Source organism: Mustela nigripes, chromosome 18 (genome assembly GCF_022355385.1).
Source record: "Mustela nigripes isolate SB6536 chromosome 18, MUSNIG.SB6536, whole genome shotgun sequence".
Lineage (NCBI taxonomy): Eukaryota > Metazoa > Chordata > Mammalia > Carnivora > Mustelidae > Mustela > Mustela nigripes.
The window spans coordinates 19,667,626-19,693,870 of NC_081574.1; the positions used below are offsets into that span (position 1 = coordinate 19,667,626).

Consider the following 26,245-nt stretch of genomic DNA (forward strand, 5'->3'; position numbering starts at 1 on the left):
AAAACTCATATATTTGGAGTAGTTTGCAGTAATGTCTATGTTTTACTTATTTTAACATTTCTTTCTCTTGCTGGAATTTCAACAGTTCTTGGATACATTTATCACATCCTATTGACATCAACTATTTAAAAAAAAAAAGTCAGAAAACATATCTCAGTTGTACCTCATGCGACAAGTGAAACTACAAGCTCACGTGTGAGAGCCGTCTGACTGGCACCTCATGTGTTCCACTTGGTGAGAGAGTTCACTAACGCTTGGATCCTGGAGGCAGTTAGGATGGAGTAAATGAAATATATTTTCAAATTTCTTGTGGATATTCTTTGTTTCCCCCCCAAATTAGGAGGCCTCTATTTAAAAATCTTGCTGTTTTGTATTCTGAATTTCTCACTTATCTGTTGGTTTCTTAGAACTGATAGTGCTTTTAAGAACAGATTTAGTGTAGTATTCTCCCAAAATGCTATAATGACGGCTAGTTTCTTGGGATCCAACATTGTGCTCTACCTCCATGAAGTGCCATGTCTTTTTCATGAACCAGTGGTTTACAACTTATGGCAATTAGTTTTTATTAATGCTTCATTATTTAAATTGTATTATTTACAATGTATTTATTAATTATCTGTCACTCATGAATTATAGTATTATGTTATATTTATATAATCAGCAGTAAAATTAGGATTATCATCAACATTTTAAAATATTTTAGATTTTGGGTAGATCTCTTTCAGTGAATTGTAATGACCAAAATTTAAGTAAATGTAAGAGAAAAATTCACTATGCAATTATTTTTCAGAATTCTTGGTCTCTTAAATATTATTAAAAATAGAGGATACTGATTGAACCACTGAGGAACAGCTGTACACATGAGATTAGGTTACTGATAAAGGGCTACATCGTAGTAAGGTAAAAGAGAAGCAAACTGCTGGGTTGTCTTTGTGGGATGTTGGTGCTTGAACCCAGGGTTACAGTCAGAAATACATCCTGGTTGAGAATTTGCAAATATGGAACAATGTGATCAGTTTAGGGACTCCTGGTTATCTGGGCATAGGTGAATACAAAGGAAGAGTCCATTGGGGCAGAATGCAGAAAAGGAATGCAACAATTCGCTTTTAATAAATGTATTTTCTGCATCCCAGTGATTATGGAGTCTGTCAGAATATGGTAGGTAGAGGTTTTTCAGGCATTCAGCTACCCTTGAAACCATCACAAAACACTGAGAAGACATTTAGCAGAAAAGATTGGGGAAAGGATTGAGAGAGCTCTTGAAGAAGAAAATATGAGTATCTGTATAAAAAAAGCATTTTTTTGGAAGTCTCCAATGGGACATTGCTGTAGATCTAGAAGTTGAAGTAAGTCGCACTAGAAGATTCTCTATTACACAGTTTTTGTTTGTTTGTTTTTACAGAGTTAAGCCAATTTTGCTTATTTGAACTCTATTGCAAACATTTTTAACAACAGATTCAGTCTTTGGCGTTTGTCTATTAAATATTCCCTGTAGTAATAGATTATCCTGCCCTGAACTGTTTTGAAGGACTTTGATGTCTCTAACTTTAAATCAGTCCATAATATATTTCTAATTTGGTACTATTTGTAATACAGATTTTTAAAAATTCTCTCATATATTGTTTTTTCGGTTTTCCTACCAATATATATGCTAATGTGTTCATATAAATTGACAATATGTCTTAGCTCTATCTTGTATTATTGGATTGATTTTTCCTCCTTTTTAAATGTGATATGAGGATGTATATATTTATAACAATTTATAATTACAAAAATGAGGAATGATAGAGTTATTTAATATGTGCACTTTATGACTATGCTGGGCTTCTCAAAGTTTTGTAAATCTTGCTTTTCTTTCTACATCTTTTTTCTGAAGTAACACTTCTTGGATGTTATAATAATACTGTAAATGAATTCTTTTAAAAAAATATTGGAAAGATTTTCTAAAATAAAACAGATACTAGTATCTTTTTGCAAGGGCAACAGGCATTCCAATTCATTAGGTGTAATCTAGAGGTAAGAAGATTATTTTATTAACCCTTATAAGCAATGAAAAAAAGAAAACACAGATTTGAATCCATGAAAAACAGATTATGTAACTACTGATTTTCCTTCTCTTCAAAGTTGGGTTCATTCATCATTTACCTTTTAAGAAGAGAATTTTTTTTAAAAAAGATTTTATTTATTTATTTGACCGACAGAGATCACAAGTAAGCAGAGAGGCAGGCAGGGGCAGGGGACCCTGCTGAGCAAAGAGCCTGACACAGGGCTCGATCTCAGGACCCTGGAATCATGACCTGAGCCAAAGGCAGAGGCTTTAACCCACTGAGCCACCAAGGCGCCCAAGAAGAGAATGTTTTTATCAAAGCCTGTGCATTTTTGTGCTCATAAATTTTTAACAAAAGCACTTGAAAATCTAAATTTGAAACAAGTAAAATTCAAGGTGCTCTGGGATAAATGAGTTTTAAAAATAGATTATAAGAAAGCATTACGAAATAACGGCTTTATAGCATTGCTAGTTACGTATGTTAATACTAAATATAAAAATGTCACACTTCTCCTGAATTTCCATTGCTATAGCCTCAGCCCACATGCAATCTGAACTCCTGTAAAAGGAAACATGATGATCCAGGCCTAAAACAATTTTTATGTAATACAATTTTATTTACTTGTCACCAAAACCACGTGTGTCAAATATTTAAGGCAGACTTAGAAGCATTAGAGGTTATCAATAAACACTAAGGTGAAGGAATCAGAATTCATATTGAAAGGGTAAATACAACAAATGGGAAATTCTTGGGGTAAATTAAAAAGGTTTTATTTAAAAATATTGTTATCTGAGTATGCTGTGGACAGGTGGCTGGAGAGCATTTCTTTATATAATAACTTGGGTAATTTATGTGGGTGAAATCACAATTCACAATTTAGCACACTGCTGAAAACCCTAGGGCAGCATTTCCAAAGATAGGATAGGATATTCTTTACTAAAAATGTTTCTCGGGGCACCTGGGTGGCTCAGTGGGTTAAGCATCTGCCTTCGGCTCAGATCAGGATCCCAGGGTCCCAGCTCCATATGGTCCCAGCCCCACATTGTTGGGCTCCCTTTTCTCTCTCTGCTGTTCCTCCTGTTTGTGCTCTCTTTCTGTCAAATAAATAAATAAAATGTTGGGAAAAAAAAGTTTCTCTGCTTAAGTAACTGGGAGGCTTTGCAAAATCTATCTCAATATTGAAGTTACTCAATTTGTATTAAAATCTTTAAAAAAATAAAAAAATTTGGTATTACTTTTCTTGCCTATTCTTTCTTGTGGTTTTGCTGTTCAGTTTTGTTTTGTCCATGTGACTTTGTTGGTTAAATTTTGTGGAAATAGTGATTAATGAAACATATATTTGAAAGCACTGACTCAGTGTGAGAAGTCTGCATTAAGAGACCTATGTCCTATTTCCATAGGGTGGTTCTTTACAGAAAAATTAACTGAAGAAAGAGCATTATTTGTAGAATATCCTCACAAAAAACAAAAGGCATATTATCATAGAAAAAATAAAGAATCAGTTTGTCTTTTGAGTAACTATTTCAATCTAGCATTCACTTTGTTAGATGTTTCAGTGTTTTATATCATTTATCTACCACTCTTTTCCAAGAGAATTTTCTTCTTCCTAAAATAAATGATGTTATGATGGCAAAGCCTTCCATCTAATGGAGAGAAAAAGTTATCACATTTACTATCATTTGTACTAAATATTTTTATTTGTATCTACTTTTAAAAATTCAGTGTAAGACACATGTAAAGTTTTTATAATATATTGCATGTATATATTTTGATAATCTCAATAAAATAAATTTATAGAAGGGTATAACATACTATTTAGAAACTTTGTTAATATATATATATTTTATTATAACAATAATTTGACTAAAGGGATACTTTAAAATTAAAATATTCCAGAGTGTATTTGGGGAAGATTGGTTTCTATCTTAAATTATGTAGGGATATTAGCTAAACCAATCGAAATTATATTGTCTCATAAAGTGAAGTTATGTGGTCAAAATTCATTTTTTCCTTCTTACCCAAAATACATGGCAATTTTTTTTAAGCATAAAATTTTCAGTCTTTTAAAAAGTATAAACTGTATTCCATATAAGTATATTAAAAATTCAACATGCCTAAAAAGTATGTAAGATTTTAAACAGGAGGTTAAAAAAAATAAAACCTAACCAAGAAATAAATGATATGATTCCAGCACACTCTTTAGACACCGTATTTTTCTGCAAATGGGAATGGTAATCATGAAAAAATACGGACTTCCATTGATCTTTGTGAACAGTGACATACCGCTCCTAAATTGCCCAAAGGGTGTGTGTGTTAGATTACATAAATTTGGGGTAAATGCAATTACATTCCGAAGAGTTTCCTATACATCTTGAATAATTACAAGGTCATTTCTGAGAAAAGCCCAATATTTGGGCTCATTCAAGCAGTCCAATTTTCAACTAAAATAGAGCATGTCCTTATTAGTGTAAGATGCTCCCAATTGAATTTTCTATAGTTAAACAATTACTAAAGGAATTCTACTTAAAATTCATCCCAGTAACCCTTTTTATGTTAGGAAAATCCAATCTTTGTTTTGGAAAGCATCTCATTTTGTTGCAGGTTCTCCTCTCTGCAAACAGTAAATTTGGGTGTTTAGGTTAAGGCCATTTTGTTGAATTTCGTGGGTAAAGAAAAGTGTCCCAATTATACCTTAATCTATTTGATAAATGTATTTGCAAAAAAAGTGCAGAGAATTAAATGAAAACTCATAGGTACCAGATTATTGTTAGCTTAAATACATCTTCAGATTCAGAACTGCCAACCTAGTCAAACTGAATAATTAATACTTTAAGCCATGTACTTTTCCTTCTGTTTATTGATTTTTGAGATGATTCTCCTTTTCTGAGGTCATGTAAAACCAGACTAATCCAGACACCATGGACTGAGAAGCTAAGCCTCCAGAAATTGCATCACTTGAAGGATATTATGTAACTTTTATTTTCTCACTACATTATTCAATTTGTTGAAGTCATCATGGAAGGGATCATATTTGGAAATAATGGCTTTGAATATAATTCAAATGATGCATTTTTCCCCAAATGATGCATTTTAATGTAATTGCCTTTAATTTTTGATTACTTTTTGGTTATTAATTTCCCTTTAAATTTCAAAATATGACACAGTGCTTAACATTCACTGTCACTGTTAGAACAGTGATTATATTTTATGGACAATGACTGATCACTTCTTAGGTAAGTAGACACTTGAATTCCCTTTGACTATCCATCTGCACACCATCACGAAACTTAGAGGCATGATAGGACAGAAGCTAAAACCATTTTCTGATAGTTCATATCAAGTTGTCGCTGTTACATAGAATGGGTTAAATATATTTCCCCACCAGAACAGAACAGTTTAACATGTTGTTGCAGATAAAATGAGGATTTTCTTTGACCTTTTCAGTGCATCTTAAATTTGAATATATGTGACTAAACTAGATCAAAAGAACTATACACTTCAGACAAAGTAGCCATCATGTTTAAATAGTGCTCAAACTTATCTCATAGGTAATCTTTTAAAAAGTTTATTCCAAAAACTTTTATGCAAGGAAAAATTTTTAACAGTTTTTACATTTATCATGTTACCACATTAACTCAATTAGATCAATCTTACTTCAGCTCTTAGGACGATGGAAAGTAAGAGTACAATCATATATATTCATTTGCTAAATGTGGATTAAGATATGGATTTTAAATAACACAAAACCAGAAAGATAAAGTTGAGGCTGAATCAAGTCAATTAGATTTATTTTACTTCCTGATCTTCAGTAGGATAAATGAACTTCCGACCTTCATGATCATGATCTGAACGTGGGCAGGTGATTATTCTGGGACACTTTTTTTTTTTAAGATTTTATTTACTTATTTATTAGATAGAGAGAGATATTGAGAGAGAGTGAGAGAGAACTTAGAAGTGGGGGAAGGAGCAGAGGATGAGGGAGAGGGACAAGTAGGCTGGGGCCTGCGCACAGAGCCAAGGCAGGGCTGGATCCCACAACCCTCCCTTTCCCTCCCCCATCACGAGCTGAGCAGAAACCAAGAGTCAGACACCCAGTGGACTGAGCCATGAGCCACCCAACCACAACTATCCTGGGCCACTGTTAACAACAAAAAAATTTACTTAAACAGACTATGAAATAACACTGAAGTACTACTTTAAGAAATATGTAACTTTATAAGTCTGTAAGATATTTTTGTATATTTGGTTATACCCATTTTTGGAGTGGTGAAAATATGGTAGGTCAATTGTTATTTTTTTTTTAAAAGCAGTGAGGGGAAGCTGATGGATCAGTTAGAGCCTACAAATCTATTCTTAGTATCACCACTGAATATAAGTTTAGTTCCAACCTGAACTGATTTATCTTTGGGAAAAAAAAAAGAAAGTTATTATAATGCAAATGATAGTGTTACCTCTAAGTAGTTAATATTAGATACTAGTCCTCTTATTCAATTGTTTTTAAGTGCTCTAATTAACAAGTATTTATCACCAGGCATTTTTTTTTTTGGTTTTTTAATATTTTGTTTTCATTCTAGATAGCTAAATAAAGTGTTTTCTTATTTTCTGGTGTACAATGTACTGATTCCACAATTCCATACATCACCCGGTGCTCATCAGAACAGGTGCACTATTTAATTCCTATCCCCTATGAAAGCCTTCCCCAACTCCTCTTCCTTCAGGGAACCATCAGTTTGTTCTCTAGCCTTGAGTCCATTTCTTGATTTGTCTCCTTCCTTCTCTACAATGTTAATTCATGATTGATTAAGTTCCTGGTGGAGAGGTGAATTATGATCATCCCAAAGGGTCTTCTCATTGCTGATATTTTTATTAACATATAATGTATTATTTGTTTCAGGGGTACAGGTCTGTGATTCATCAGTCTTACACAATTCACACCATGCATTTTCTTATGGTAACTATGCTTAGATAACTATGCAACATAGCAAGGCATATTCAAGGAATATCTATATCTTTAAAAAAACTCTTTTAATAAAATCTAAAGTTTGTGAATTGGAAAATTATCTGACTCAAACTTCCCTATATTATTTGTTAAAAATTTTGGAAGTTGAATATTAGAACTTCCAAACAGTATACTGTTTTTAGGTCAGTCATTATGGTTGGGATAAAGATTTATGGAATAATAGTCTGGGGACATTCAAACAATAAAAATCTTCAGATGCCCAAGTTAAAGGAATAATTTACCCAAGACCTTTCTCACTATATGATTACTTTCCCTTGGGCAAATGACCAAGGTGTAGTTTTGTAATTTAGTGTTTTCCATAATAAATATTTCTCAAATACTTTCAGGGCAATTCAAGACACTAAGATATAATCTATTACTCAATGATTAAAATTGGAAGGAGAGTAAGAATCTTGTCACTTGACTCAAGAGATCCATCCCAGAGACAAAATTGCTATAGCTTGAGATACAGTTTGTGAGAATACTCAAGTCAAGTTTACAGCTGACTTATTCTAATGGACACGTGAAGAGGAAACAATAAATAAGTCATTTGATGTAACATGAGCAGCATTGAGGCTTCGAGCATTTTGTAAGGGTCAGAATCCAGAGTCAATAGTCAATATGTCCTCCTGGTAGAAGGTGATTACACTATGAATTAATAATCTTGTTTTTTTTTTTCCAAGACATCAAGACCTTTATTTTTTATCATTAGAATAGCATTCTGAGATTTATTTTTTGAAAAGGGGGGGTATTCCATAGTAAAAGAATTTTTTGTTGATAAACTGGGTAACATATCATACTCACAGCCAAAGAAGCATAATTTTCCACATGCAGCCAGGACATGAAATCAACAGCAATCATGGTCTGTGTTAAAAGAGAGTGTGTGTGAGGCCAAAACACGGAATCTCACACACAATTATGACTGAAGTTGGGATATCAGCTAATGACCTTGAATTCAATCATAGACTTTAAGATTGCAGTAAATGCTTACTCTTAATTTATACCCAGTTACAGCATTATTTATGTTATTGAAATCTGAATGCAAACTTCCTAGTTACTTCTGTTAGGACTATTTTCCTAATGGACACCAGGTATCCAGGTGGTTGGATCTATCACAGATCATCAGATACTGTGAAAAAAGGAAAACTTTGTGACTCGTAATGATAAGGTTTTTCTTTTTCTTTATGTGCTTATTATACCGAATGAGATTCACCGTGCCTCTACCTCTTTGCTTATTTTCTTCATAGAACTTTTCATATTATGACGCTATGGTGTTTATTTATTTTTACATTATCTGTGGTCTGCATTTCCTTGGTAGTCCAGAAGCTCTGCAAGAGTTGGGACTTCATTTTAATTTATTTGAGAGAGTGAGAAAGAGAGCACACAAGCAGGGAGAAGGGCAGAGGGGTGGGCTGATGTGGGGCTCCATCCGGGGACCTAGGGGTCATGACCTGAGTTGAAGGCAAACACCCAAACGACCGAGCCACCCAGGGACCCCAGGACCTTTTCTCTCTCTGCTTGGTTGGCTAATGCCTAGACTAGTAAAATAGTCCCTGACATATCCAAGTACCTGTTACCATTTATTAAATAAATGAGCAAATGAATGCGTTAAAACCAAATAAACATAAAAATTGTAATAGTTGATTGACTTCTCTGAAATAAAGCTTTCTTGGTTATAAAACTGGAATTTAATTTAATCCAAAAGAGTTGAGATCCTAATTAAAGTAACAGAAATCGAGTGTCTTAATTCAGTACAAATAACTATATATACTTAACCCATGTTAGTTAATTTACTTCTATCTCTGAGTTGTAGACTATGATGTAAAATTGTTTTCCAGAGCCCAGATAATTTACAGATAATTCCTTTGTGGGCTTTGGATTACAGAATGGACTGTAACTCAAATGCTTGACAATTTACCACTTCTTTTCCTTAATCCTTTGATGCCGGCACACTGCTTTATATGCTATTACTTCCACATCAGGGTAAAAGTAATCTGATATAGCACAGAATTAAACTTTTAAGAAATTATACAGTATATTAAGGTGACATTGTTGCACTTAAAAACTGTCTGTATATAACATCTTTATTTTACAGTTTAGGCAACCGAAGCCTAGTGTTGAGCTGGTAGAACCTGAACATTGTTTTGCTGCTAAGATGCGCAGACATACTGCAGTAAATCAATCACTCCAGAACCCCTGACATAATAAATGATCATGCCACTCTTCCTGGAGAGCCTGAACCTTCTTCTAGAATCTTTTTCAATACAATGCCCCATCTTGATAGTCCTTTTCAGCTGGGCAGAGTTGGTATGCAAGGTGAAATCCATGTGTAATCACAAATGAAGTTTAGACCTCTTACTTAGATTAGATTTAGGCAGATTACTAAATGACATTCAAAGCAACATAGAGATTAGAATCTGATTTTTTTGCCTCTACTTTACCGATGCCCCTTTTTAAAAATCAAATACATTTACTTATAAGGACTGTTTTGCAGATGGATAGTGGATCATAGCAAAAATAAGAAATTTGTAGATGTTGAAAGATGAAATGTAAAAGGAAATTTATAATTTTTTAATATTTTACATTGAAATTTCATTTATTATTTAATGAATTTAAATTTTTTATATTATAGTGTTCTGATTTGAAGCTGTAGCTTATTAAATTTATTTTTTCTGGGCTTTTAGACTACCTTTAAGCAGTGACTTCATATAATGTGCTGTACATTAAAAATATACTGCAATGCCTTGAAATCGGCTATAAATTCAAGATGATCTGTGAAGTCTAATTGGTAGTGAGATTGACCCAAGGACAGAAATTATTATATCTTTCTAGAATTTTGGCTATGTCCTTTTTTGGCTTTGTATTTCCTTAATTAATCTTGAGAACAATTGGTAACTTTCTTCCTGATGTCTGAAAGCCCTTAGTTGTGGTGTCCAATGAATTCAGAATCTTCTAGCAAGTTGTAAACATTAGAAAAATACTGAGTTCACCATATTTTAAAAATTTAAGTGGTATGGGATTTTAACAAGACTTTTCATCTATAATACTTTCCAAACGGTTTCTTTCCTACCTTATAAGCTAAACTCATTTATACATTTTCCTACCTTATAAGCTAAACGTTTATACATTTATACACTTACACATTTATACACACTGCTATAGAAACACATAAATTGCATAAGAAAAACTGTATGTATTTTCAAAAATATCTGGCAAGTTCTCACATGCTTTGGATCTATTCTATTTACATTTGACATCTTATACATTTGGGCTAGTTTTTATACATTTGGGGTAATTTATGCATATTTTAATGAATAATGAATCAATTAAAATCTCATGCTTTGTAACACTCCAAGTGATCCTACAACATCTTATCTTCCATAATTACTAATAGTTAATAGAGGACAGTTTTTCATATGAAATTATTCTTTTAGGTATTGTTTTCTATTTGATCCATGAATAAATACATAGACAATAACATTCTTCAGAGTTAACATAGGAAATGTTTATATATTATAAAGTGGCATACTTTTTTCTAATGATATAGTCTAATGAGTTCCCTTTAAATCTTGATTTTTAGGAAACTTAAATATACACTTAGTATTCAACATATTAACTAGTTTTGTTTTAGTGATTAACCTTTTGTTCCTCCTTTCTTCCTATGGTTTTCTTTCAATTTCATTCTTTTTCTGTTTTAAGGGTTTATATTTAAGAAATCTGATATGCTTTCTGATAACAAGTGACATTTAAAAATAAGTGATTACTACCTAGAAAACCTGATTAGATCAGCTAAAATACAATATTTAATTGTAATAGGACATTCTTTTTGTGCCAAACCAATGTATTTATCCTGTCCTTTGAAATTTATATACAACACCAGAAAGAAGAGTGGATTGGGCTAGTTCTGAGAAAAATTTTAGTATATATTTGTAAGGTAAAATTGATGTAGTCTTTCTCCTTTCCCAGTCTCAATGGTATTTCTTTGAGTGAAAAAAAAAAAATCAGGGGGTGCAATTTATATTTATATTTTCAATAATTTCAAGTTACTTCCTTTTTGAGTTAGAATAATTTTTAACTGGCAGAACATAGTTAATTTTTAAAATCACTAGTGAATACTATAATAGCAAGATTTGTTATTACCATATATCCCACTTTCATAGCAAGTAATATTTCTTATTGAAAGGGAAAGAATAATGTAAAGCCGTGCCTCCATTCTAAAATTTGTTACATGACACAAAGTTACAGCAACTTTCAGTTTGGGCGGTGCTATTCTCTATAGCCGTTCTTTTAATGTTAGCCCATTGGGAAATACTAACATAATATCATCCTGGATAACTCTGGTTTAATATCCATGCCCAACCTGTACTCTAGTACCCCCACTTAATAAGAAAAAAAGAGTGCCCCAAACCAGGCAGTGCTATGGTGGTAAATGTTCTGAGGATATGCTGGAAACAGGTATGGAAGGGTCTGGTTGCTGATTAGAACCATCCCAAATTTTGTGAAGTCATAGAATATATAGGATTCCCCAAAGTAAAAGCATTCATTTATTGTCTATTGATAATTAACATTTAGAAAGCTTTTGTGAAGAGTGTAAGTGATTGTATTTTCTTTCCCTTTTTCCTAATACGTGGACCAGTCTGTAGAAATATGTGGGCAACAAAGAACATGGCAATAATAACCCAAACAACAACAACAAACACAAAACTTCTAAATGATACTGTTGCTTTTTTGGAACCCATGAGAAATTAAGTCACTCTCAAAGCATGCAGGGAACGAGACTGGGAATTATTTCTCTAAAAGGTAATCAAATCTGGGTTACTCTTTTGAACCAGTTGGTTCTTGATGTTGAAGTGTGACAAAGAAATGAAGAAATACATCAAATAAGTAAATGCCAATTAGTGCGCCACTGCACGTGTATGTGTACTTATACGTGATGATATGTTTGCATAGGGATGTATATTCGAGCAAATAACAATTCATTTACTCTAACCCCCAGAATCAAATCAGAGTTTGCAGAATGCGTAAACTCTCAGCTAAAAATCTGGCAAAAATGTAGTGACCAAGACTTTTAAGTCAATTTGATTTCTTTAGTTTCATTAATTCCTATGTTTAAGAAGAACAATATGCTCAATTTTTCATAAGGGAAGCATCTTTATCAAGTATAAATATACAGATTAAACTAAAATTTGAAAAGCATAGATCATACTAGAATTGATATTTAAAACACATACTCAAAAAAAGGTCTCTAAATCACTATATACTCATATCCCTCCTCTTCAAACTTTTTTCTCAATTAAACAAATGATAGCATATAAGTTGTGATCCTCTTTGTTTTGACTATCACGTTTAATCATGGTTACACAGTAGCACCAAAATTAGGACAAAATACAAGAATTACAGGAGAGATCTTAAATTATATGAGCTCATGGCATGCTTCAAAGGTCTCATTTTTTAAGGAAAACAAAGTTTCCAACTGCCAAACTGGTGCATTTTCTCCCAAAAGAAATAGACCGCAATCCACCCCAATCTAAACAAAAGATACAATAGACTGATTTTGAATAGATAGGTTATCTACAGTTTATGGGACAGGTAGTCCATTTAAATAGAAAAAGATTGATTTTACATAAAGCAAGATAGAGTACAAAAGCACAGCTTTTGTATTTTGGTAATATTGCAATTTTACAAACATATTGCATAGTATGTGTAAGAAAATAGTTCCATTTTTCCATATATCTATATATACAAGAAAACATTTACATGAAAATTACAAAACAAAATAAATGAGTAGTGGACCTGGTTTAAAGAATTGTATAAATAACGAGACACTCAGACTTGAAATTACGTATCTCCATTGTTAGTGAATGTCCTTGCACATCTTCAACCCTGTTTGGCTTTTATTTATAACCATTCAGACAAATGAGGTATTAAGACTGCAAAAACAAAGGATCACAGTTCATTATACCTCATTTCCTTTCATGTTGTTCATTGACTTTCTCCAAGAGCGGAACCGCTTCAATCAACACTTAAAAAATAGCCCTCTGGTTCTAAGAGTATTTCAAATTAATTATATTCTCCAAAGAATTTTTACTGAGCAACGAAAGTTTAAACTCAGCTGAGTCAATCCAGCCTGGACCCATTTTTAGGATATAGTCTTTATATACTGGTCTTATGAATATCAAGGAGTTTATTATGCATGTATAAAAAGTAAGTGGACAATGCTAACAAAATTTTCCTTCTAAAACCAAAACATTAGTTAATGATTATAGCTCAGAATCCTGCCAGGAGGATGTTTACTACCTCATGTTATAACTCTAAGCCCTCCTATTCATTTAAATTGATTAGTAGAAGCAATAGTGTTGTAGAGTTAAATACAATAGAAATCCCAGTCTTTGGTCTTTGACATTTAAATAACTAATGAACTGCAGTATAAAACAATATGAATAACAGTGTTCAATGAGGTCATTCATTAGTTTATAATTATTTTAAATAAAAATATAACATTTCACTTTGTGATAATGATATTTTGTAATATTCACTGCTATAATATACACTACTACAGAGAGAAAATAATTTCTCCAAGTATCTTTAAGTATGGCCACATGAGCAATGATAATTAGACCAAAGCTACTGGAAGAATAAGGTTATAAGGCCTTACTCATGTGAAACTCAAACATGAATTTGGCTTTGATCATGGTACAGAAAATTTGGCCATTAATTATCTTCAACTATTTTAATAATTTAATATTATGATACTGACATTATCTGTTATAAAATATAGCACTTAAATGCATTAAACACTCTCCAGCCTTCTACCAATTGCTGCCTCATATGGAGATAGCATGTTTGCAATGACACAATGCATTTGGAGTTTTCTTGTATCAAATACCAGTTTAATAAAGTGAGGCACTGTCCAACTGAGAAATTCAGATGGTAGAAAATGCAGGAAGTTTGAATGGCATAGCATCTTATAAAAAGTCAGCAACTGAACTTTGCGATCAAATTGCCTTTTCTTCAGAAGACCAGAGCTTTTTAGTTTGATGGGGATAAGTAGTAACAGAATGATCAACAGAGTATTAATATTTGGTAAATATCTCTATTAATTTCCCAAGTAGTTCTTTTCAATAAGACCCAAATATATCCTTTTCTTTTTAAAATGTCAACCATATTCCTGAAGCCTGTCAATGACATATTATTTATGAAAGGGACATTAATGTTCACACAGTAAGAACAAGAATATAGGGAAAAAAAGGAGTAAGGAGCAGGATGCCAGAAAGATTTGCATTTCAACATTCCAAGGAGAAACAGGTTAAGGTAGAGAAGGAGATCGGTAATGCTAATTCAGACTAAGCTACTGAACTCGAGAGTGCTGAGTCTCTTCTTAAGTGAAATCAGTGAAGTTTTAGACATGAAAGTAACTAGAGGAAACTTCTAGTTTGCTGTACCCCTCTCACAGGTAAGTAAACTGTGCTCAAGATAAGGAAGTACGTTTCTTAAGGTCACATGAGTAGGTAGGCGCAGAACTAGAAATGAAACTCCAGGATACATGTTCAGAGATTTGGGGTACTGAAATCCAAGATTTCCTGATAATATCAAATCTGAAGTATAAAATTACCTTGAACGCTTCAATAAATAATTAATCATGTACTAAATTAGAAAGCTTGTGGTTCCTAAGGAAAAAAAATAGGACCAAGAAATACAGGGTAGAAATTTTGGAGATGTTGAGTGAAAAGAGAGGAAATTTGGAAGTATTATTTTTTTGAGAGTGTCTCATTTAAATATTCTAAAAGCATAAGGGATAGTGTGTCTGCTTCTCTCCTTTAACCCCCCAGAAACAGAACTCAGATACTTAAGTTTTTTCATCCCCAGCTAAAAATGTAAATGCTAGGAATATGGTCGATCTCTTTCCTGCCCATGGGTTTGCTGGACTTTCTCCCTTCTTCCTTTCCTTCCTTCCCCAGCGGAACTCAATACAAAGTTTAAGGTCCATGTATTACACCCAAAGCAATTTTTTTTTTTTTTTAGTTAAATTAGGAAAGATGAAATTTGCATCTGCATAAACTGCACACTATTTATATAGGTTGTAACAGAAAACTACTACTGGAGAAAGAGACCATGAATCTGTTTCACAGTCTACAGTTAAGGGAACTCTGTAGTAGGAGAGAACCAAACCTCCGTTTATGAGGAAATGAAGGACTTTTAGGAGCAATCTTCCATGCCTTCAACAGAAGCTTCAGCTCTGAGGCTGAGTCTGTATCTAGATTCTAAGGAATTTAAAATAGCCAGCCCAGTAATTTCAACCAACTGTCCAGTGTTGGATAGCAGAGGCACCTGTATCACTATTTCTACTAAATCAAAGATATTTTTACATCATTTAGATGTAGACATAGTCTAAATCTCTTAACATAGGTTTCTTTTGAATTGTGTCTGTAACATTTCAGACCATATTTGAACTTGAAATTGACAGCCCCTCACCAGAACTGGATTTTATGGTGTTTGTCTCTCACTCTCTCTTGACTTTTCTCCTCTTACGACACAGGATTTAAAATTTAGTGGACCCTTCCACCACCTAGAATTTTTGCTCTTGGGATTAGACATGTTAGAGCTCTCAAGAGACCAGTAGACCCGATTGATACTTTTGTTGTATAGTGGAGTAAACTGGGAGTCTGGAGATACTCCCAGACGGCCTAAATCAGCTCACTGATTAGTAGAAGACAGAGCTGAGATTAGAAAGGGTGCTAACTCCTAATCAAAAGAATTGTTTCCATTTGACTAAAAAAACCTTTGTAACTATTTTAATTTAGGGATGTTTAGAACTTGAATAGGTCTCAAATTAATACAGTGTTTTCGTAAAAGCTCCATAACAAGTGATTAGCACCCAGAATTTCTCAAAATTTCTTGTGTTATACTTTGTGTACTTTGCTATACCAATGTGAGAATTTCTCATATTAAATTCTAATGTTCCAACTTAAATAAATTGAACACTTACATTATGATAGGAGGTTTTAAGCAACTGCATATAAATTCTTACTCCAATAGTTATTTAAGTTTTCCATGATAACCTGCAAACACAAGTCAAGTTCTATTTGAAAAGTGATAAAACTGCACTAGCTTTTGGACTTTTTGGTGGATACAGAATGTGTTTTAGTAAAGTAGAGCTTTTCTAAGCATTCGATGTTAGGTTATCTAAACAAGGTAATTCTGGCCAAATGGTTCACTTTGTTCCTTGCATTATCTAATTTTCCTACTTTCGACAAATTACTCCAACAAGTTCCCATCTCCCACTTTGCTCTATGCTACAGAGGCCTGAATTTCAAAGGTTCTATGTTCATGGGCCCCCAAAATGAAGCTTCTATATACCTGTAATAATGAGCATAGGGGAAAGTAAGTGACTGACAGGTGAAAACTAAGGACTTACCTTAGAGGAATCAAGTCATCTTTCCATAATAGGAAATATTTGATTCAATTTTACATTCTTGGATTCTCTAGCTTTCAAGAATTCAAGTTAAGGAGTGTTGTTGTGATAAACGAATCTACATTATTCTGGAGTTACTAGTGCTAATTTACAAAAAATTAGCAGTAGAGAATGGAAGGAGCTATGATTTCTGATGCCTGGTAGCTGGGTAGCTTAACAGTCTAATCAAGGTAACTAAGTATTAAGAGCTGAAAGAAACTATGACCAAATTCCTGAAAATAGGAATCTAATGGAGCAAACACAGTGTCAATATTTGTTAACATTTATATTTTTTACTGTGGAAGCAGGGATTTGTAATTTACTTTCTACCATCCTTAAATCTTGACCTCCAATTAAAAAAATACAGATATAATTCTGAAGATTATATTCCAATGGAAAGTGAATCCATTCTCGGCAAAATGCATCACATTAGTCATTTATTTATTTCACGGATATGTTTGAATGATAGCAGTCGGAGTCAAAGTGAATGGAGCCAACAGAAAGTTGTACTAGGAGAACCTCATGGAAATGATAGCATGTGAATTTAAAAAAAAAACAAAACAAAACTATGGATTCCACACCATTGGTATGCCCCTCTTAATCCTATTGCAATAAATTAGATGTTTCGTTAAAAGCAAATAATACGTCACATGCAAAAGCCAAGTAAATACTATATAAGGCCATTCAGATCTGACGAATGACAGGATAATGGTGTTCTGTTAATTCTGTAAAGATTATATTGCTGAGTGCTTTCAAAATTACCTAATGTACAAAATTCTAGACTTAGTAGACAAAGAGTAACAACACACTGAATTCAAAGAAACAAACAAAACTCAGGGTGGAATTCTGTCTTGTTTTGTTTCGTTTCGTTAAAAATCATGTATTGAATTTAATTTTTAGCAAAGCAAGCATCATCTAATGCTTGAAAAATTTTAAAATTTGGGGATAAAAGTTTACATCCAAAAAAAACAAAAAAAACAAAAACCCAAACCCACGATTGGAAAATTGTGCTTTCAGGCTGTAGAATTAGTTTTCTGACAGGGTCAACCATCTCATCTTGCCGTCGGATACTGGGAATTTCATCTATATAATTAATGTATGTATATGCAGTTCATCTCCGGGTCCTGCAAAAATCTAAAACTGTGTGCTTCACTTCACGTAGCAAAGGCACCTATGTTTTTCTCCCTTTTGAGCAAAAGTTATGATCCAGTTTTCCCGCTGAAGACGATTTTCCCACTGCCCCGACACCCACACTCTCTGCCTCGAGCAGGACAATCAGGAGAGAAGGTGGCGGCCAACCCCCGCTTGCATTGGAAGAAGTTGCTCTGTGGACCATTTGAAGCAGCTCTGGACTGATCACAAGGGAAACCGAGCGGGACTGTGAAGCAGACGGACAGGAACAAAAGGCTATTCTGGTGTGAGGAGGAATCAGTCACTTCAGCTCCACAAGCAGATGTTGCTACTGGACTGACACGTGGAGCTGACTCCTGCTGGAGAAAGGTAGAGTTTGCCATTGGGGCAGACGCACAGTTCGTACACGGTCTGCCGGGAATTTGAGGAGCTCGGCGAGGAGGAGGAGGAGGAGGAGGAGGAAGAGCCCGTCGGGAGATTCCCCAGCCGGATTTTTTCTGCATTCAGAAATATCTAGGAGGGGAGTAGAGAGTGCGCTTTAATTCATTTTAGCATTCGCCATTCCTCGGTGCTTTACAACATGGTCTAATAAGAAAGAGTAAACAACAAACAATTGTATTGGTTTAGCTGCCATGCTTTGTTGAACAAACAAATTACATTCCGACGGTACAGCCCCAAAGCTCTGCAGCTTTCCTCTCCTTTGAGATGTGGTGCTTTTGGACAGAAAGCCCTCGATCTGAAAAGCAATACTGCACGATCTGCTTAAGGGGACAACACGCTTATTCCAACACCACAGAAAACTAAATGAGTTTGACAAAGTTTCTCCATTTAACTTCTTAATCATGCCTCGTCTAAAGAAGATGCAAAGAAATTGGGGTACTCGTGGATAGGCCCTACCTGAAGGGATGGGCAACTTCTTAAAAAAAGTCACTCAACGGTCTAATTTTTAAAAAGTCATAAAATCACCTTGACAGTTTAAAGGATAAGCCACGTAGATAATTTACATCATTAACCATTATTCGATATCATCAGGTTTGAAGTCTCCATGAAACGGATTACTTGTACACTACACTTACTTTGTTAGACTTTTGAATTTGCAAAATGACTTCATTTATTCCAAACATTGACTTACCACTTTTAGGGACGGAGATCAGATGGTTTTGACATGCAAGAGAAAAGTTTCAAAGAAAACTGAAATCGTGAATTTGAATGAACAAAGAAACAACTTTCTCTAGGTATTTCTTCATTCTATTGTTATGTAGCTAATTACTTCTTCTTAACTCAAAAGAAGAATCTGAGATTTGCCCTCATTCAAGTATCTATTCCTTTCTCACTGGGACTCCTACCATAGCCCCCTGACTAGCCTGCCAGTTGTCCTTTTCGTTCTCTTATAGCCAGTTTTGTATACTGCTTAGTGAACTTCTAAGAAACAGAGATCAGATCAGATCATCCCAGGGCTCAAAATTTCCTAAGAGCCTCTCACCACGCTTTGCATGAATCTGGACCCCTTCCCGTGGCCCACCAGCCCTCCATGATCTGGCCTCTAACATTTCCTAGGATTCTTCTCCTTGCTCTAGCTCTTGCATTTTCTCAAACTTATCAAAGGAACTCTGGTTTCTGGGCTCCTTTACTCCCTATTTCTTTAACCTGAAATAGCTTTTCTCCAGATATTTACAAGTGTAAATGTTTCCCCAAACATTTACAATGTTTTCTCCAGATATTTACAAGTTTTCTCCAGATACAGACCCAGCTTATTCGCTGAGTAGCTAGAAACCATGGGAGGGATGGAGATTTCTGCTTTTTTCTTTTATATATTTATTTTTTAAAAGCAAACTCCTTTATTCTTTTTAAATTTTTGAAACACAGGAATCTATTGAATGCTGCAAATAAGATACAAATATAATGCTTATGCCATAGACATGTATATTTTAGATTTAGAGGTTTCAGATCCCTGCTAAAAGGTCACCTTCTAAAAAAAGTTTTTCTTAACCACTCCATGGGAAGAGCACTAATTCATTAATTGATCTTTGATGGCTTTACTTTTCTCTATAGTACCAACCCCTTCCTAACATTGTATTAAGTATGTATTCCTTCATTCATTATTTCTCTTCCTTGCAAGTAAGATCTACAGCTGTCTGGTTCACAGCAGTGCAGAAAATTGTAGGAGTGCATGTTGCGTGAAACAATGTTCTTCTTTCGCCATGGACAGGTCTCTTCCCTGTGGGGCACAAAGATCCCCCTCCAGGAGAGACTAGTTCATCCATTTCACCCTCCATGACTCTTCCCTGATGCTCCAAGATGGAGAGACTCTTATTGGTTTGCCCATAGGAACTTATGAATCCCTGATTTTGCTCACCATTTGATGTTATTTTACAGTCCTATTTGTATCTTCCTTTCTCTAGCAAATTAGATCTTCCTTGAAGGTGGAATCATACCTGAATTTTTTTTATATAACTTTGCAGTGTTTAACCCTGCACATACAGCTTCCTCTTAATGTATATGGTTCTTGAATACATGACTAGATTATAAAGTAAATGGATGCTTGAATTGACCAACAATATTCAAAGTTAAGAAAGTGTGATTAAAATTTTTGTTTGCAGGTGTCAAATGTTGAAATTTGTCACTCTATAGTTCCTTCTGGGTTAAGTGATGGGAAAGCAAAGAGAAAGTGTTTCTATTCTTATTTTTTAAAGGAGACTTCTTTTTTTCCGAATAGGGAAGTTAGAAGTTCGCAAAACTAAGCAAAAGGAAAGGACAGATTTTCAGGTACCGAGGCTGGGCATCATTTCTCCTGGCTCTGTGTCTCCTTGTTGAAGGACATCAGGGAGGAGAACACCAATCATTACACACTGGGCTCTTTCACTTGAATAAGTGAAACATCGGAACAGGGGGAGGAATAAACTTCTCTACTGGTTGAGTTTAAGAGAGGCACTCTCGGGGCACCTGGGTGGCTCAGTCAGTTCAACATCTGCCTTTGGTTTAGGTTATGATCCCAGGGTCTTGGTATCCAGCCCTGCATCAGGGCAGGCTCCCAGCTGAGCAGAGAACCTGCTTCTCCCGCTCCCCTACCCCTTCTCCTATTCTCTCTTACCATCTCTGAAGTGAAAGGATAAAATATATTAAAAAAAAAAAAAAAAAAAAAAAGAAAGAAAGAAAGAAAAAGAAAAAAAGAGGAACTTTCACAGCTTACCCAGTGTCCCTTATTTTTGATTTATTTTGTTTTTCTAGATTTTATTTGAGAGAGGCACAGAGAACACACGCAGGGGGGAGGGGCTGAAGCAGAGGGGCATGCAGACTCCTTGCTAAGCAGGGATTCTCTGGGCAGGGCATCCTCACCCCAGGACAGGGAGAGGATGAAGGGAACCAAAGTCAGAGGCTTTATCGGACACCCAGGTGCCCCCCCCCCCACACACACAACTTTTTAGGAGCTAGCATGCTTGCAGAGAGCAGGAACCCCAGACCTCATAAACGCCAAACACACTACGGGGCAAGCTCTGGGACAGGGGGCCTTAGGTCTGCATGCTCCGAGATGCGATTATGCTGCAGAAATGTAGGAGCTGGTGTTTCGTCCAAGAAACCTTGAGACGTAAACAAAGAGTGCAAATGGAAAGTGGCGAAGAGGCTCACCATGGGGTGAATTAAATGAGCGTAGGCTACTGGGAATGGTTCTTACTCGTCCACACAGCAAGAGCTGTTACTGGTCAGCCCTGGTGCTTTGGTGCGGCTTGGTGACAATGCCATCGCGCTGGCTTTTTATAGCTACACAACTGGTCCTCTCTCCCTGCCGGTTGCTCTCCTGAAGAGCTGTGGAGAGGGGCAGGTTTTGTACAGGTCGGGCAAGCAGGTGGCCGCTGGTTAAGACAAGCGCAGCTGTGGGGCCTCAACAGAGTGATCCCTGAAGGACTTGGGCCTCACTTGGAGCAGGTGTGTGGCCACAACAGCGCCTTCCAGCACTGCTCTCCATTGGGGGCTACTCCCCACAGCACACGGCTGTGGGACAGTAATTCCCTAAGCTTCCCGGATCCATACCAAACCCTCAGCCATAGAAGGGAAGTATGTTTTATTAATAGATAATTTTTATTTTTATATTAATATAATATTTTATAAATTTTTATTATATATATAATAGTTTTATAATAATTTAAATGAATTTTTAAAGATATTTTCTTGGCTTGAGCCTGAAAAAGAAATCAGGAGGTAAGAAGAGGTGTTGCATTTTGATTCTTTCCAACCCGGCTTTGCCAGGTTTCTGCAGCCTAGACATGCGACAGTCAGGAATCCTGGGGACAAGTCCCTGCGCACTTGGAAAACTCCCCGCTGCCTGCTGGCCACCATGACTTTCCTGGCGGAGCAAGGCACCAGCTAAGAAGCAAGCCTAGTCCAGGGCAAACCAGTCTTCAACAAGTCGGACCCCAGTACCGCACTTTCACCGACTTTTTCCTCTCATGAGAATACTAAAAACCATGCCCAGGGGTGGAGAGTTAGCCAAGCAGCAGGGCCTGTGAGTACTCAGGTGCTAATGACCCCCCCACCTCTCCCTGCCTACAGGGCACACTTTTCCCGGGGGAAGTTCCTTTAAAACATATCCCACCTGACCTCTCCTTGTGCTGCCCCCCTGCCCTCATGCTGGGGCAGGAGTCCCAAGAAAGCTTTGTCTGTGCTTTTATATTTGGTCTCATCTCCACCACTGCGGGGTCAAAGGACCTGAGTCATAACACTTGCCGACCATGAAGAGAGAGGACCCAGCAGAACTGGGGCTGCCAGACTCCAACTCCTACCCATGACTGAGGGGTGGCCTGCACTTCTTTGTTCTAGAGTCACGGGGACTGGGGGCTCCAGCTTCCTTTGTCCTCACTGACCATCCCATTTCTCTAGCAACTGTCTTTGTCCATTCCTTCTCTCAGAATTTTCTTTTCCGTCTCATGTTAGTGCTCTTTGTTTGGTCCCCTTGTCTTCTTTCTTGAACCAAAGGGCAACGTCTCAGTGTGCTGACTGCACCAGAGCTCCCCCCTCGGAGGGGGGCAGGGCCCTGCAGATCCTGCAGGTGGGGGCTGAAGCCACCCATGGGATTTGGCAGCCACTGGAGCAAGCGCCGGTTCTTTGCTTTGCATCAGGTCCCTTTGGCAAAAGGGACTCCATATTAGGTCCCTTACAAATTACTTTGGTAGATTCTAGTCAGGACTGACCAACCTGGTAAGAGGCTAGAGTCCCTCTCTGGAGGGGTTAGGGTCTGTGTTTGGGCTTATTTTTCTTTGTTCTCTCGCTTCTCTTACCACCTTTCTTCTCCGATTCCCGCCCAAAGTCCCTGTTCTGTAACCTTGTTTGGAAACCTCTTTACTTTTGTTTTCTGTGTACTCATCTGTGGGGGGGATAATTGTGGACTTCAGTCTGCTTCACTTGAAATTAACTAAAAAGGGATATTCCAAACATAAAGAGTAAAGCCTTCCCGAGAGCCCATGAGACCAAAGCCATGCAGCCGCACACATACTAGAAGCTTAAGTGAGGCCCACAGCTGTCTGAAGGGTTCTTTGTAATGTTTTCTGTTAACCCTGCAGCAAACACTCCTTCCCTGCAAGCACTCTCTTCTTTGGGAGGACACAGTATCCTGGATAGCTGTCCTCACTTGAGCTGAAATAATCCATTTTCCTTTCTCTTTTTTTTAAAGAGTTTATCTATTTGACAGAGAGAGCGAGAGAACACAAGCAAGAGAAGCAGCAGAGGGAGAGGGAGAAGCAGACTCCCTGCTGAGCAGGGCGCCCAACATGGGGCTCAATTCCAGGACCCTGGGATCATGACCGGAGCCAAAAGCAGACGCTTAACTGACTGAGCCACCCAAGTGCCCCTTTTCTTTTTCTTTACTTTTTTTTTTTTTAAGAGTTTGTTCCTTTTGCATCGACCTTTCTAGGTCTATGGTTGGCTGACAGGATGTCGGAGCAGCGGGGCTGAGAACCCCTGGGGGTTCTCCAGAACTCAGAGCTCAGGACCAGCACCCACCCTCTCTGGCCCTCTGACTTCCCAACACCTCACGGATGTGTCGAAGAGAACTCCTGATTAGCAAAACCCCTCAATTTGACTTGATGGCCCTGCTTTTATTTGGGCTGTTGGTGATTACTGTTAATGTTGTTTAGGCGGAAAAAATTTAAGGATAACCTGAGTCTCAACCGGCCCAGATGGGGCTCTTTTGGCATGTCTAAATTAGTTTTCTTGCACAGAGAATTAGAAAAAGCTGCCTGTAACACACAACAACCCAAAACTATGAAGCTGTTTGGTGCAATCAGTGAAGCCCCCAACTTCTGGGGAGGAAGGAGTGCTCACAGACGTACTCTGGGCTGCTTCTGGTTTATTTGTTTCTGAGGCTTTGGCTGTTTTTGCATAAAACCAGCATATTCTAATTGGAAAATAAATAATTAATTGGCCCACAAATTATGAGGCTATCTTGCAATTAGATTTGTTTTCATGAAAGAGGGGGTCCTTAGAAATCAGGTTTTTAATGCTTCCTCCACTAATATTACTGAGACAAAAGCTAGATTTTGTTTGCATCTTGTTTGTGTGTATATGTGTCCATATGTGTGATAAATGTGAGATATTTTCTCTATGTCCGGGTGGTAATTGCTAAAATTCATTTGTTAAGGAGCTCTATGTAGTTGGTTTAAAGACAAGCACTTGTAAATCCTGGGCATTTTCAAACTCAGAAAAAGAAAAACTAACCCAACTGGTTTTCAAGTTCACATGATCTAGGATGACGTTCCCTATATCCAGGTCTTTATGTTACTCCGTAACGAAGATGTTTCACGGGAAAGGACCCAATTGATGGTCCAGAGAAATAAAGAGGAACAGAAATCTCAGACACCTGACTCCCTTTCCAATCATCAGAATAATGAGAAAAAGGAGGAGAAAGATAGGCTGCCGCTGGAAAACCTAAATCCAGCTCCCCAGGCACAAACACCGGAACTGATACCTGACCAAGCCCCTGCTCCCCAACCTCCTTCCGGGGCTGAAGGGCACCTGGAGAAAAACACCCGTCTTGCAGGTGGGGAGAGACAAGAGACTGAGATGGAGGAATAATGGTCCAGACTTTAAAATCTGTCTCTGGTCTTGCCCGTGGGTCCCCTTCCCCCCTGTCTCTCCTTCCTCCTCCTGTTGCTGCCCCCACCTGCGGGCCATTCAGACAGCTGGCTCCTGCACTATCCCTGGTGTGACCAGCACCACTGGCTCCTGCTCCTAGCCCCCTTGCTCTCTGGGAGAAAAGAGAGTGCCTCGCTGTTGCACTACCTCTTCATGGCGGGACCAGAGCACTCCCAAGTCTGCAGGAAGGAGCCCAAGACCTCCCAGACTAAACCACCCACTTCAGATTTCCAGGCAAGAGGACCAAGTGACTGTGACAGTGGGGATCAAAGGGATTGACTTTTTAGTGGACACAGGTGCAGCAGATTCAGTTAATACCAAATTCAAGGTTGCTTAATTACAACAGACTTGTCTTGTGGAGGTATCAACAGCTTTCATTCTACCTGGATTTATTAAATTCATATGATATCTGTTATAGTTTGTCAGCAAAAAATGAGTTAAAATAATGTTTAAGTTTGTCTCATGAAGTTTTCATGGGTAATTGTTACGAACAAGTTAATAAAAAGGTTTATAGCTTACAGAATCTTCGGTAATGTAAGACTTGAAAGCTTTGCTAGGTTAAATAATATATTGGGCTAAGTTCTTTGGATATCTGAGTCTTTTCCAAATAAGGCAAAATACTGAAACGTCAATTATTTAAATATAGATTTATCTGCTTTTGGCTTATTACAGAAAAACTAAAGATAAATTTGGTCTTTTAGTAAATAAGTCTTATGCTATATTGAAAGATTATACTATAACAAAAAAGCACACGTTTTTTAAAAATTATGAAGGTATCATAAATTTCCAATCTAAAGAATTCTGGTGTAACAGTTCACAGTTGCTTACTACTTAGTTTTATTAGAAATTGCATTCTTCTAATTTAAAATTCTGATACAGGTAATTGAGCCTGCCAGAAATAGGAAAACCAGTCTGTATGTAAAAAACGTAGGAAATACGTTTGAAAAGGTGTAAGGAATGAAAATATATTTTTGTTGAGGGAAGAAAGTAATTTTTTCCTAAAATGACATTAGTTATTTAGAGAGAGAAGGCTTAGGACAAAATCTGAATGAAAAAGAAAGTTGTAAAGGTTTATAGGGAATCTTTGGAAAAGAATTTTATATGTGGTCAGGACTAAGATTAGAATAGATGCATTTTATAAGTACACGAGTATACAAATAAAACTTTTTATTCTGTTAAAGAGACAAGATTTTCTTGCATTGTTGGTCTGCTCTTGATAAGAAATTACAAAGTTTTTTTTTTCTGAATGTGTTTTTATCAGATATTTGATCACTTAAGAAAACAAAATCTCAGTATTAAAGGAGCTAAGTTTTGCTAACTACTGTATAATCCTATGTATTTGCCTCTGGAATCTTTTTCACCTTAGTTAAATAATTAAATAAGAAGATCTATAATAATCTATGATTGTATTGAGGCACGTGCTTTAGAAGTTTCTGAGGTTTTTAACAAGCTTCCCCAAAATTCAAATTCTAAGCAAAGTCTTTTTGACTC

General features: G+C 36.3%; 1 protein-coding gene across 1 annotated transcript in view; it reads right to left on the minus strand.

Annotated features, from left to right (window-relative positions):
* Positions 1–17,337: 17,337 nt before the first annotated feature.
* SGCZ (sarcoglycan zeta) overlaps positions 17,338–26,245 on the minus strand; it is a 462,338-nt gene continuing 453,430 nt past the window's right edge. The window contains exon 7 of the mRNA XM_059384510.1: positions 17,338–18,142. Within this exon, the coding sequence (XP_059240493.1) occupies positions 17,936–18,142 (207 nt within the window). The 3' untranslated portion in view covers positions 17,338–17,935. The remainder of the gene's footprint in view (positions 18,143–26,245) is intronic.